The following is a 14,254-nucleotide window of genomic DNA, read 5'->3' as shown; positions in this document are numbered from 1 at the left end:
ATCTGCCTGTTCTGTTCCCCGCTCTGTCTCTGGTGAAGCCTCTCACCGCCCCTGAGCCTCTGGCCTGCACCCCAATTCTGTATGCACAAATAAATAAATCTTTAAAAAAAATTATACAATGAGTAAACTTAAGGTAGGTGCTCAATTTTAACACTATCATGTTTATAAAACAAAAGTATGTGACAAAATACCAAGTGAGCAGCTGGCTTTTGGAACTCCCTGGCACTGTGATAGGTAGCTGTGCATAGTTTGTGCATTACAGTGTGATCCCCAGAGGTCCCAGGAACCCTGAGACTTTCTAGTTGTAGAGAAAGCCCTCAGAGTCCAAACTCCCAGAGGATTCATTTTAATGACTAAACAAATCCAAAACAAAAATAGTGTGAGTTTCTATAAAATATGCCTATTTCTACCAAGAAACCAACAACTTGTGTCTATCCTAGATCCAGGTGTTGAGTTGCTTGCAGAACTCTACAGATGGCCCAATAGGCTTCACTACCCTAAGCAACTGTTCAAAGCTAAAAAACAAAATAAAATAAAAACCAAACAGATTATGAAATTCAGTATTCTAAATACAGTGAATGGATAATTTTGGTATTAGTAGGAACTGTAGGTGATTCCTTCCTACCATACTACTTCTTTCCAAGATTCCTTTAATATACCTTGGTCCTCTAGAATGGATCAAAACATGCCATTTTATCAACCCCAAGGAAAAACACACACACACACACACACACACAGTCTATAAACTCCATGAAAACTAAACCTATAACTGATTCAACACCAAGCACATTTTTTCAATAAATAAATGAATAAAAAGGCTAGGAAATCATCTGATTCACACAGCTGGAAGCAGACTGGGTCTGTCTTTGAATTTCAAGTCTCCTAGATGTATATGACTAGAGATGAACTCTATTTCTGGACTTTGAATTAGAAGGGTCTAGGCAGGTGGCCACAATCAGCTCTGCTCCAGGCGCTGAATAGCCTCCTTTATTCTGGGTCTCCTTGTAGGCTGGCATGTTTTGGAATGATTTCCTTTTAATTGGAATCATAAAACTTGAGATTCTGGTAAGAATGAGACGCAACAGTTTAGCCTTCTTTAGTTCTAGGCAATGAATGCTAGATTGAGCATCTCATGAGGTAGTGTCCTAGAATTCTGCAGCCACAAAATATGTATTTTCTGGTCAGAACTTTCTGTGGTTATATATTTCCCGTGAAACAGAAGGGGTAGCTGGTAGAAGACAAAATTTAGGCATTAAAAGCATTTATCCCAGGCATTTTTTGTTTATTTAAAACTATCAACTAGCAATCAATCTTAACACAAATTGAATATTATGGAAACAGACTTAAGTTAAAAAATAAACTGAAAGATTCCAGAAAAAAATGTAGTAATATGATTATGTAGTCAAAATAATGCAGAAGTAATGTTTTAGAGATTGATATGAATCACTCAAATTGTGATTCAAAAGACGAATATTATATTTATACTACATATCCATTATTATAAAATACTGTATAGTACTTACACCTTCTGCATACTGCAAATATCGTTTATTAGTTTCTTGTTTACCAAATGTCTCCAAAAACTTTTGACGGTAAGCAAGAACTGTATCAACATGTGTTTTATATTTTACAGCCAATTCAAGAGCCCTATAATGAGAAATAAAACAGATTATAAGCATTATCTATATCAGTCTCCATGAGCAGTAAAGTTTTTGAGGTGAGAAAGTAGGAAGAATGGCCTTACATTGTTCACTCAATATAGAACATCACTCCCTACCTTATCTAACTTGCAAATTCCTATTGATCTTTCAAGGCCCATATCAAACATGATCACTTTTCCCTCCCAGCTCCCTTTGTGGAATTACCATATATCTCATATGTGCTCCAAAGCATTTTATACATTATTATTAAAACACTGCTAACAGCATGATATTCTGTATGCATAAATAAACAAATCTTTTAAAAAATTATAAAATTAAAAAATAAAGGCAACTGATTTTACTTGGAGAAAAAAAATATCATGAAAACAACAATTTGAAGATAATAAAGTTCTGACAAAACACCTTTATAATTTGAGTCACAGAAAAAGCAAATAGCATTAAACTTTATAACCTAATTAATAGCTATCTATATTTTATAAACAGTAGATGAGAATTAATCGAATGATGCTGAAGTCAATGCCTCAACACTGAAGATACAAAACCTATGTAATGATAATTTGGAGGGAAATGAAAAGATTAATACTACTTAATAGTATTAATTTTAATTTAAATATTTAAGTCTATTGAAATATTTAAATTTAAATATTTAAGTATATTTTTATACACAGATTCTGGTGGCATCTCACAACATAGTCCTATGCATAATTCATATTAAGTCAAGACAATCTGGTGGTGTAGCAGCTCTCCTACCCTGTTAGATGTCATCTTGTTTAAGGTAAAGGAAATTCAGAAATCAAAACACTCAGAGTATATTATTTCTCAAGTTCTCTTTAGGAAAACTAATCAAAGAGATATAACAAAATTCAGAAAAACTAATGAGCTCAGAAATAAAGGAAGGTAGAAATATAAGTTTTAGATAAGCAAGTAACAGAAATTAGGGGTCTCCCTGGTGGTACAAGAGGTTAGGTCTCAGCACTATGAAACTATCTGCAGCTACTATGGCATGAGTTTGATGCCTGGCCAGGGAGCTGGCCACATGTGGCAGCAGACCTCTCCTGTTTCACTCACTGCTCCGCTCAGCAGTGTATTTCAGTAGATCTTAGTGTTCTGCTCCCCTCTCTGTCTCTGTACCACTGGACTACACCCCAGCTCTTGTATACATAAATAAATAAAACAATTTTTTTTAAAAAACTAAAGTAACAAATTCAAATCAAACAGAGAATAAAATCAGTGACCTTGAAGATAGTAATACATTAAAACCCAGGCAGGCTGAAGAAATGAGAGAAATGAGATGTAAAAAAAGAAATAAGTACTTTGATAATAATCTGAGTCCACTAGGAAAGTCAACATAAGGGTTATAGGTATCCTAGAAGGGGGAGGAAAGAGAGAGAAACAGGCTATTTAAATTAAAATAGAAGAAAACTTCCCACACCTGAAAAGGAATTAAATAGGAAGAACCTAAGTGAACATTTGGTTACATAAATGCTGTAAGACACACAGTGGTGAAACTATTAAGAAATGAGATAAAGAAGGAAAACTGAAAGCGGCTAGGGGAATAAAATATGTAGCTTATAAAGGAATCCTATCAGGCTTACATTAGCAGAAATATTACAGAAAGGGAAAGAATGGAATAATGGATGAAAATACTCAAAAACTGCCAAGCAAGAATACTATGTCCTGTAGGACTGTTTTTCAGATATGAGGGAAAAACAAAAACTTCCCCAGACAAGCAAAACCTGAAGAAGTGTGCCAATACCAAACCTTTCCTATAAGAAATGTTGAAAAAAAGTTCTCCTATATAAATTGAAGCAGGGAAAAAACAAACTAACAAAATAATTGAAAAAGGAAACAGAATCAGGAAAAACTAAAGATTAATAATTTTCCAAAAAGCAAATGGAGTGAGCTCACCAATCAAAAGGTACAGAGTAGTTGGTTGGTTCAGAAAACAAATTCCAATTTTCCACTGTGTACAGGATGAATTAAGCTACAAAAACAAACATCTAAGACAAAGGTAATATATATGCTCCAAAACAAAGATTCAAAATAAATGGTTGGAAAAGAATCTTATAAGCAAACAGGATCCTAAAAAGGTAAGGAGAACCATAATTAAATCTGATAAAATGGACTTCTAGCTAAAAATAGTAACAGAAGAAAGGGATGGACATTAACTAGTAATCAAGGGATCAATTCATCAAGAAGACATGATAATCATTGATGTACATGTACCAATAAAGGGACATCAAAATATACACTAACAATTACTAACAATCTAAAGAGAGACATTGAAACAATACAATAGTAGTAGGGGATTTCAAAACTCTACTTATGGAGAAATCAGTAAGACAGAAAATTAACAAGGAAATAATAGCCTTATGAGGAATGGGTCTAATAGACAATTACAAGGCAGTCACCCTCCAAAAGCTGAGTATACATTCTTCTCAAGTGCACATGGAATATACTTGAGGGTAAAACACACATTGGGCCAAAAAACAAGGATCAATAAATTCATGAAGACTGAAATTACATTAAATATGTTCTTTGACCACAATGGTATCAAACTAGAAATCAACCCCTACAAGAAAGTGGTAAGAATTTCCAATGTGTGCAGACTGAACAACATACTACTAAATGACTATTGAATTAACAAGGAAATCAAAGGAGAAATTTTTTTAAAAAAGATTTATTTATTTATTCATATGGAACTGGGGTACAAGCCAGAGATGTGGAGGGTGAGAGGATTCACCAGAGACAGAGAGGGGAGCAGAACAGGCAAATGGATAAAGTACACTGCTGAGGGGAGCAGCAGGCAGGTCAGGAGAGGTCTGCCTTGCCATGTGGATCTCCTCTGGGGCAGGCGGGAATCGAACTCATGCAGAAGTGGCTTTAGCTTCTCAGTGCTGTGCTTTAACACACTGCGCCACCAGGGAGGGCCCCAAAGGAGAAATTTTTTAAAATGTGGATACCAAGAAAATGAAGACAAGATTATCAGAATCTATGGAACACACCAAAAGCAGTAATAAGAGGAAAGTTATTCAGAAACAGAAAATAAGAAAGATCTCAAAATAAATAATCTAACCATATACCATCAGGAACTAGAAAATGAAGAATGAAAACAACTAAAGTCAAGAGAAGGATGGAAATAATATCAGTGAAGAAACAAAAGAACTAGAAATAAAAAAGGCAGTCCAAAAATCAATGAAACCAAAAGCTAGTTTTTAAAAAAAATAAAGAAAATAAACAAGCGTTTAGCTGGACTTACTGAAAAAAAGGGGGGGGGGAGGGAGAATACTCCAATACAGAAGAACTTATAGAACTTCTCCAAAAGAGAAGTTACAATAGACATCTCAGAAATATAGAGGATCATAAGAGAGTACTATAAACACCTTTATGCCCATAAATTAAGTATTCTAGAAGAAAGAAGAAAACCTTAGAAATATACAACCTACTGAGACAGAATCAGGAAGAAACAAGAACCTGAACAGACCATTTACAAGCAAGGAAACTGAAACAATAATCAAGTCTCTCAAATATTAGCACCAGGTGGTTTCAATAGTGAGTTCTATCAAACCTTCAAAGATGAACTAGTAACTAGCCTTCTCAAATTCTTCAGAAAAAAATTGAAGGAGAATGCTTCCAAACATATTTACTCTGATACCAAAGCAGATAAGGTAGTCAAAAAAAAAAAAAAAAGAAAGAAAGAAAGAAAGAAAACCAGTATCCATGAAGAACACAGATGCAAAAATCCTCAACAAGATCTTAGCAAACTGAATTGAATAATAAACAATGGTATCAAATTAGAAATTAAAAGGATCACAATTCATGATTCATGGGATTTATCTCAGAGATGCAAGGATGATTCAAATCAACAAATCAATCAATGCAATTCACCTCAACAATCAAAGGAAAGGAAAAAAATCATATATCAACAGATGCACAGGAAAGCATTTGATAAGTTTCAGCAATCTTTTGTGACAAAATTTTTCAATAAAATGATGATAGAAGGTATCCATCTCAATCAAGGCCAGGTAGATATCAACCCAGATATCAACCCAACTTAATAGTAAATGGTGAGAAACAGTAAACTTTTCCTCTAAGATTAGGTTCAAGAAAAAGTGTCCATGACCATCATACTATTCAACATAGTATTGGAAGTCCTAACTAGCTCAATTACACAATAAATATAAAAAGAATCTAAATTGGAAAAGGAGAGGTAAAACTATATTTGCAGAAGGCAACACAACCCCTTTCTACATACACACACTAAAAATCCTATTGCTAAATCCAAGGATCAGTATTTGCTACTTATCACAAATGCCTCACAAAATTCCTTCATTCCTCTGTGACTTTAAGCCTCTCAGAGAAAAAGAGAATATAGCCAGGTTAGAGGCACTAAAATACAGAATAAAAGAAAATCAAAGAAGGAAAACAACTCATACAGGCTCCAAAGATAAGGAATGCAAATAAATGTCTTAATCCTTCTACACACCCCCTTTATATCCTGATGTTCCTCAGGCTGAATTCTAGTGGGGTATATGTGAGTGGTGACATGCTGGTGAACCACCTCTGAAGCACCTAAGAAGCTCCATTTCCCATTCTTTATTTATGAGTGTATATGACAGGGGAAAGATTTCTTGATGGAGCAAAATTGGATGTGCTCTATGTAGAGAGTACACAGCATTAATTCTGGGTTTAGGGTTTTAAAAATATTCCAAAGAGATACAGAGATGTTATTAAAAAATCAATACATTTAATTATATAGAAAAGGCAGAAGATGATGTCTAATTCTGCATTTAGATAGATACTAGACTATGATTAAAGTTATAATAATTATAAATATGCACTAGTAATCCGGTTGAAAGCAAAGGGTAAAGGTTACCATTCAAATGATATATGCTATTTTAACTGTTCTCTAAAAACACATCCTGAGTAAAAAAATGTTTCCTTGCCACATTTGGGAGGGAATTCACTCTAAATTATATAAGGGTTATGGGAACAGCATGTCTCTAGCTTTAAAATGGTTATTTGGCAACCAAACAAATGTGACATTAGATTATGGAGCTGGAATAAATCCATGTTTCTTCTCTGATTTTTAAATAGGAAGAGGCTATATAAAAAGATGTTTTAACGTCACCATATGATTTTTTTATTTAACTGGAATGAATCAAAATCACTTTGTATAACAAGAAGTAGAAGAATTATTTTTATTACTACATAAATATTATAATCACATACATGTAGTGTTTCTAGTTTTTACCTTTTTAAACTATTTGAGAACAGACTACCAATAAATTCTCAAAGTGAATGTTAAGTCGATGATTTGCTTACCTATAACTCTTCAAGGGTTGCATCTTATTAGGCTGCAGGCAATTTTCAAATTCAAGTATGAATAATAGAGCATAAACCAGCAAGAATGTGCCTCTCAAGTGCAATAACACATATTAACAAAATAAAATCTGTTCTTTTCTAAAGGATTTAAACAAATATAGAAATTCAGGGGTCTTAAAAACAACCTAATATATTTATAATCCAATATATTTAAACTATCTTTCTAGAATTCTAGAAGGATAGAATTAAAAGAGTATCAAAATAGTGAATCTGGGTAATCACCATCAAGATAAACAGTCACTATGAAAGTATATATAATACCACCTCTGATGGAGCCTTGCCAAAAGGGTAGAAAAGCAAGCATTAAGCCTAAATCTAATGAAGTTTCACAGAGACACAAACCTGAGGGAGGGAGTGGGGGAGCCTATGTCAGGGAGAAGAGTTCTATTCTAAGGAGCATCCTGTCAGTCCTAAGGCAAGATGTAGTGGTGGAGGTTACAACTGGCCACACCTTGCTGAAATCCAATCATCCTCCTTCCTGTCTTGGTTCTTCTCGCTGCCTGTCTAACTAACTTTATCCCAATCTTTCAGCAGATTTCTCTTCTTTCATCCATCCTATAATATCTGATGTCTTCTCATTCCGCAAAATCTCCAGGCAAATGCATCTACTCCTCTGGCTTCAACTACCATGCATTTGCTAATGATTCCTAAACCTATATCTCCAAATCTTTCTCATGAGTTTCTGGTCACTAGTGAACTAATACCACATATCACTTCACAAATATTTCAAATTCAACACGCCTAAAATAAACTCAGTATATTCCCTTCCAAATTTGCTAATATTTGAATTACTATATATTCAGTTACTTAAATCAGAAATTTCAGACAGCCTAAACTTTCTTTTTATTCTTTACCACTTCTAATCAAACACAATTCAGAGAAAGCATACATCTTTAATGGTCAAGTACTCACAATATAGATTTAAATAAATACTTCAATGGCATTAGGAAACAAGTAGAGCAAACAATGTAAATTACTAAGTGGTAGATATAACACATTAAGAATATAATCTGGTTTTGGAAATAGCAAAATCATTTTTATTACCTTTCCCAGTTGTAGAGATTAATATTTATTTGAATTGCTTGATAAACAAGGCCAGCCTGAAGAAGTACTATTTCAGCCTCATGTATGTTCCCACTAAACATTAATATGTGGGCCATTTTCGATTCTTTAGATGGAAGATCTTTTATAGAATTGATGTACCGAACTTTATCAATCTAAAAAAAATACATATTTTAGCAGCTAGTAATAGAAATATAACAAATTATGGTTAAAAACATACCAAATACACAGATACACATAATTAAACATTATTTACTTCACCAATTGCTGCGTAGGCTATTTCTGCAGTAGTCATATCTCGATTAGCAACTGCCATAGCAGCTAGGCAAGCCCACATGGTCTGCTCCTAAAGTGAAACATGAGAACAATGATCTCAACTACATTGCTGTAATTCCTTAAAACAGAAATTTTTAAAAAATGAAATCATATTTTAACTAAAAAATGGAAATGACTGAGTATGACACTTTTGAAAAACTGGATAATTAACATATGAAAATTCATATGGCTACTTTTACTGGATCAAAAAGAACTACTCAAAAAAGATAAACTATGCCATTCATAGAAAGATGAATGGAGATGGAAGGGATTATGCTCAGTGAAACAAATCAGAAGGAAAAGGAAAAATATCAGATGATTTCACTTATGGGAGGAATATAGGATAACCATACAAGAGATCAGTAAAAATAAAAGACAAAACTAACAGGCAAACTATAAATTGAAGACTACTAGCAGGGGAGGGGGATGGAGAGGGGTCTAAACAGGGAGTGAAGAGCACAAGACACCATGGTGACAGCTCACGGGCTTGGTTGTAGTAATTTTATGGGGACAATACCTAAAAGGAGAAATTGAACATTGTGGAAAATGAGAAGTGATATAAAAATATATAAATAAAAATGAAAGAAAGTAGATAAAATCATCAAAAAAATAAGGTTTGGAAAATTTTCTTTTATCAAAAATTTATTTCTAAACATAACTTTTAATGTAACTTACAGGGAGCCAGAGGAATGGTAAGGTATTAAGACAGTGCTATTATAGAAGATTGTTATGAAAAACCATTGTAAGGTAAAAACATCTAGAAGTTGTAAGGGATGCCAACCACTGTAAAATAAAAGAGTTCCAACATGTTTGAAAATACTGGATTCAACCAAGTTGAAAACACTGATTGAAAGAAGAGTTGCTTAACCTTAGCTGTTAAGTTCTTTAGCTGAGGAACTTAAAAAAATATGCCCCTGTCCCATCCACATCTAATAAATTAGAATTTCTGTGGTTGGCTAGAACTTGGGAAACATGGCTTTTAAAAGTTCCACACGGCCCTCCCTGGTGGCACAGGGGTTAAAGAACAGCACCAAGAAGCTAAAGCTACTTCAGCATGAGTTCGATCCCTGCCCAGGAGGTGACCCACATGGCGGCAGACCTCTCCTGACCCTCCCACTGCTCCCCTTAGCAGTGTACTTCATTGATCTGCCTGTTCTGCTCCCCACTCTGTCTCTGGTGAATCTTCTCAGTACCCCTGCACCTCGGGCCTGTACCCCAGTTCTGTATGCATAAGTAAATCTTAAAAAAAAATTTTCCACAGAAGATTTTTATATGTACTAGTAAGGATAAATTATGAATTTAAATTATATTCCACAGAGAGTAAATCACACAGCAACATTCATCACCATATCACACGTCTTTACTTGCTAAGAAAAATACATAATTCCATCTGCAACTTTTCCAGTTATAGCCATTATTAATCATCTTGCACAAGACACTGTGTAAACTACAACACACTATATACACAGCTATGGGCCTGAAATGTAAAGCACCTTGACAAAGCGACAAAGTCTCACAGCATCTTCCCATTTTGAACTGCTCACATACTCATGGAGAATAGCAGGGTATGGTGATATGCTGATGTGAACCAGTGAGCCATCAGATCTCCTGATAGTTACTTGATTTCCAACAAAACTCACAATATGAGGATTTTTACTAAATTCACTGTGGAATAAAGCAAAGAGCAATTTATATTATTCTGAACAAAATATTTCATAGATATTTCTTTTGGAAAGTGATCTCTGATATGCAAATGAAATCTTCAGCTTCCAAAATGCAACCCCCCCCCCAAAGGTTAATGCTGGGGATAATGTATATATAGAAATAAACATCTGATTCTACATTGCTATATACAGCTGGAGCAAATATACACTTTCAAATGGCAAAAAGTCATCACATACTTAAGAGCTATTCTTAAAGTATTTGAAATGAACTTTTTTCCTAAATCTAAGGTATATCACACAAATGATTACATCACTTAGCATCAGCTTTTAAAAATAGAAAAGTGTAAACTATTAAAAATTAACCTGAAGTACAAGATTATTTTCTTATAAACTGGTGTATACTTTAGGTAAAAAGACTAACTTACAATTAATTTAAACATATATATATATAAAATGACACTTCTGGTTTGGCTAAGGTTATGAACTTGAAAACTGGCAATGAACTCAGATTTGTAAAGTAAGCTAAAATTTGGAATTGAAAAGCATTCATAGTCCTGTTTATCAAAGTACTGTACTACTTTTTAGAAAATTTAGGAATATGAATTTGATTTGATTTTCTAATGTATATAAAATTAAGCTTTATAGTAACCTTGCTTTTTTTTATCTTAACATTAATTTAGGAATTCAATTGTAAAGAGAGATATACATTCCTGAAAGCATTAAAATCAGTGATAATCTGGGATGAAGTAAAGATTCATAAGGTTGTAGACTTCACTGAGAAATATTAAGTGCCTATATTAAAATCACTAAATCACATTGAATAACATGACATGAATTACTATCAATTAACACTAAACTTGAAAATTATATTCAGATAAGGAACAAATAATTCAGATTATACAACAATCCCAACTTGATGCTATCATTTAAATCTCAAGCTAACAGTAACTAAACATTGTACTTAAAGTGAAAAAGAAAGTGAAAGATTATCTTGCAGTATTGAATTTAGAGGCAAAACCATATTCTTCTATTTACCACAATAAACAGAATTCTATGCAATAAGATGTTACCTTGCATCCCTCTCATATAGTGTTTTAGGCAAAATGTCTCTGTCCACATAAACCGTGTTGGGGTAATACCACACTGTGAATCGAGTATCCTGAAGTCCACAAAGTATATTACATGTGTCACTCCATGCCAAGGTATGCACCATTGTTCCTTAGTTTAAAAAATGTCCTGTTAGTTTTACTATCTAAGCATTAAATATATATTTTTTAAATAGCTGACATATAAGAGCTGACCTATTTCTGATAAGTATGATACTATTTTCTGATCATATAATGGTGAAAACATAAAAAGTGGTACATACAAATTTAAGGATTACTTTTTTAATTTGCAAGTCTTTCTTTCAATGCCAATTTAGCTGTAACAGCTAAGGAGTTACTTTTAAAATGGACCTAAATAACTACGAAATGTTATTGAGACTAACATATTAGTGATAAATTCAAGCAAGCAAGATATTGAATATATGATAGAATGAACTAAGAAAATTTAATAATTAAAATTTAAAATGTATTAAAGTTATTTTACCAAGTTTGATAATCTGTTCTTCCTTCCCAAACCGTTTTACTGAGGTGATATAGAGATCTCTATTTTTATCAATAAAAGCAATTTTTCTATCATTGGTAAGTCCTTTTTGATCCAGTGCGATTTCCAAAATTTCATTCTATAATTAAAAGAAATGAAAATACTGATTAGTTTTAGTGTCTGACATCAGATCAGTTAAATTATTTAATTATAAGAACATTTCCTTATTTAAAGATGAAATATCACTCTCCTGCTTATAATGATAAATGTCCCTATTAAATAATTTAAAAACAGATTTTCCTCTTGTACACACCTACTGTGTCCACTTTTTTTCTATTCTTCATGAGTTACTCTTTGTAGCAGGATATGAAAACAGCTTCATGCTTATTAGGACTTTCATCTCTGTCTCCACACTAGTTAATTTTTCTTTAAAAAAGAGACAGACTTGAGTTTAGGTTTGGTTCCACTTAGTTTGGGTAAGTCTTGAATTTTAGTTTTCTTTATGTATAAAACAAAGGACATTAATTTTTTCTATTACTCTGTAGAGTGCAAATATATATATATATACAAGATAAGAGATTAAAAAAAAAGTTCTATGAAATTGAGTGAGGTGTTATGAGGAAGTCACAAGAATGAAGTTGGAAAATTTTGTACACTTAGGAAGAGTTTTCCAGAAAAAGAATTATCACATTCAGAACTGTTTATTAAACTTTATTAAATGATTCTCATTTCAACCCTACTAAGAAAAGCTGAGACATTTGACCATCATTTCAATCCTACTAACAAAAATAATAATGATACTTTGAAAAGCTGAGAAACTTAATTCCTCTTAATAATACTTGGCCCTACCGAAAAGAAAAAACTCTATATATACATGATTTAAAATGATTATAAGGGAGAGATTGTAGGGAAACAGGCAACAAAATAGTTGTGAGAACATAAACTGATACAATTTCTTTGCAAGGTAACTTGACAATACTAATAAAATTACAAATGCTCTTATCTGTTTTTTTTTAGATTCATTAGTTTTTGTATACAGAACTGGGGTACAGGCCAGACGTGCAGGGGTGGTGAGCAGATTCACCAGAGACGGAGTGGGGAGCAGAACAGGCAGATCGACAAAGTACAGTGCTGAGGGGAGCAGCGGGCAGGTCAGGAGAGGTCTGCCGTGCCATGTGGTCACCTCCAGGGCAGGTGGGGATCAAACTCATGCAGAAGTGGCTTTAGCTTCTTAGTGCTGTGCTTTAACCCACTGCGCCACCAGGGAGGGCCCAAATGCTCTTATCTTTTGACCCAGCAATAACACTTCCAAGATTTATCCCATAGATACACTAACACATTGTACAAGAAGATGCAACAGCAAAAGACTAGAAACACTTAAGTATACCTCATTTAGGCCCAGCTTAAGTCAATTCTGAAATACCCATAAAATGTTGTACTATGGTAGGGGTGGAGAGGTTGGGGAGGTCCTTTTGTATTGATATGAAGGATCTCTAGAAAGTGTTGTAGAAAAGGAGCAGGGAGGTATGTTACTTTTTCTTAGAAGAGGAAGAGAAGAACCTATCACTTTTGTTTACATAGTGCCAAAAATCTCTTAAAGGATATATAAGATTAAGAGCAGTGTCACTTTTTGGTGGAAAGAAGCAAGAGTGTTAAAGAACAGGCATAGGACAGAGAATTTTTCACTGTATACTTTTTTTTATGCTCTTTGATGTTTGAACCATGTGAATGTGTAACATTCAATTTTAAAATAATTCAAAAAGAAAGTCACATCTTACTGGCATTAGTACTGGCTTTAACTAGTAAGGTTAAAACCATGTTTAGACCTTCACATGTCACTTACTAGAGGGGTAACTCAATTAACTGTCCCCTTTTATTTGAAGGCCAAATCAGAAGCCAACAATCAAAATTTAGGGTTTTTTTCATGTATCTGTAGATTTATTCTCAGTTTAACTATTCTCAATATAAAGAAAATACTGGTTAATGATGGACACTGAGGAAACAACAAAATATTTCTATATATATAAATATATTTTTATTTACTGAGAGTTTCAGAAAGTTTCATCAACAATTTATTGGAAAGTAGTAAAGAGCACAGACAATGGACATGTAAGACACACTCTTTAGTCTATTAATTTGCATATACATCTATTTAATGTTTACTAAGTGCTTAGTCATTAACTGTGATGCTTCCAGGCAAAATGCTTGAACTAGAATGCACACTGGCCATTACCTTATGAGAAAGAAGTTTTCCATCACCTAATGGTTTTCCAGTTGATGCCTCAAAGAGGAAGATTACTCAAAAAGAAAGAAAGAAAGAAAACATTAGTGTATTAGTAAATTCAGTGGAATTAATATAATCCTCGGTGAATTTTCTGGACCTCTATCAGCATAGAAGAGCAATAGTACTCAAATTCTTATTTAATTAATATGGCCTATTCTTTTTTTTTAAAAAAGATTTATTTATTTATTCATACAGAACTAGGGTACAGGCCAGAGATGCAGAGGGTGAGAGGATTCACCAGAGACAGTGAGGAGCAGAACAGGCAGATCAACGAAGTACACTGCTGAGGGGAGCAG

General features: G+C 33.5%; 1 protein-coding gene across 4 annotated transcripts in view; it reads right to left on the bottom strand.

The window, feature by feature from the left end:
• IFT80 (intraflagellar transport 80) overlaps positions 1-14,254 on the bottom strand; it is a 90,860-nt gene that overhangs the window by 6,974 nt on the left and 69,632 nt on the right. For all 4 annotated transcript variants that reach the window (XM_012724977.1, XM_004682300.2, XM_012724979.1 and 1 more), the window contains 7 exons: positions 13,908-13,972; positions 11,678-11,813; positions 11,158-11,305; positions 9,917-10,088; positions 8,365-8,454; positions 8,091-8,263; positions 1,524-1,647 (listed from right to left, as the gene is read on the bottom strand). In XM_012724977.1, coding sequence (XP_012580431.1) covers positions 1,524-1,647; positions 8,091-8,263; positions 8,365-8,454; positions 9,917-10,088; positions 11,158-11,305; positions 11,678-11,813; positions 13,908-13,972 — 908 coding nt within the window. The remainder of the gene's footprint in view (positions 1-1,523; positions 1,648-8,090; positions 8,264-8,364; positions 8,455-9,916; positions 10,089-11,157; positions 11,306-11,677; positions 11,814-13,907; positions 13,973-14,254) is intronic.

Source organism: Condylura cristata, unplaced genomic scaffold (assembly GCF_000260355.1).
Source record: "Condylura cristata isolate star-nosed mole 26May11 unplaced genomic scaffold, ConCri1.0 scaffold00014, whole genome shotgun sequence".
Lineage (NCBI taxonomy): Eukaryota > Metazoa > Chordata > Mammalia > Eulipotyphla > Talpidae > Condylura > Condylura cristata.
Note: the sequence above shows the minus strand (reverse complement) of the source record. Positions and strands in the feature narration are given on the sequence as shown.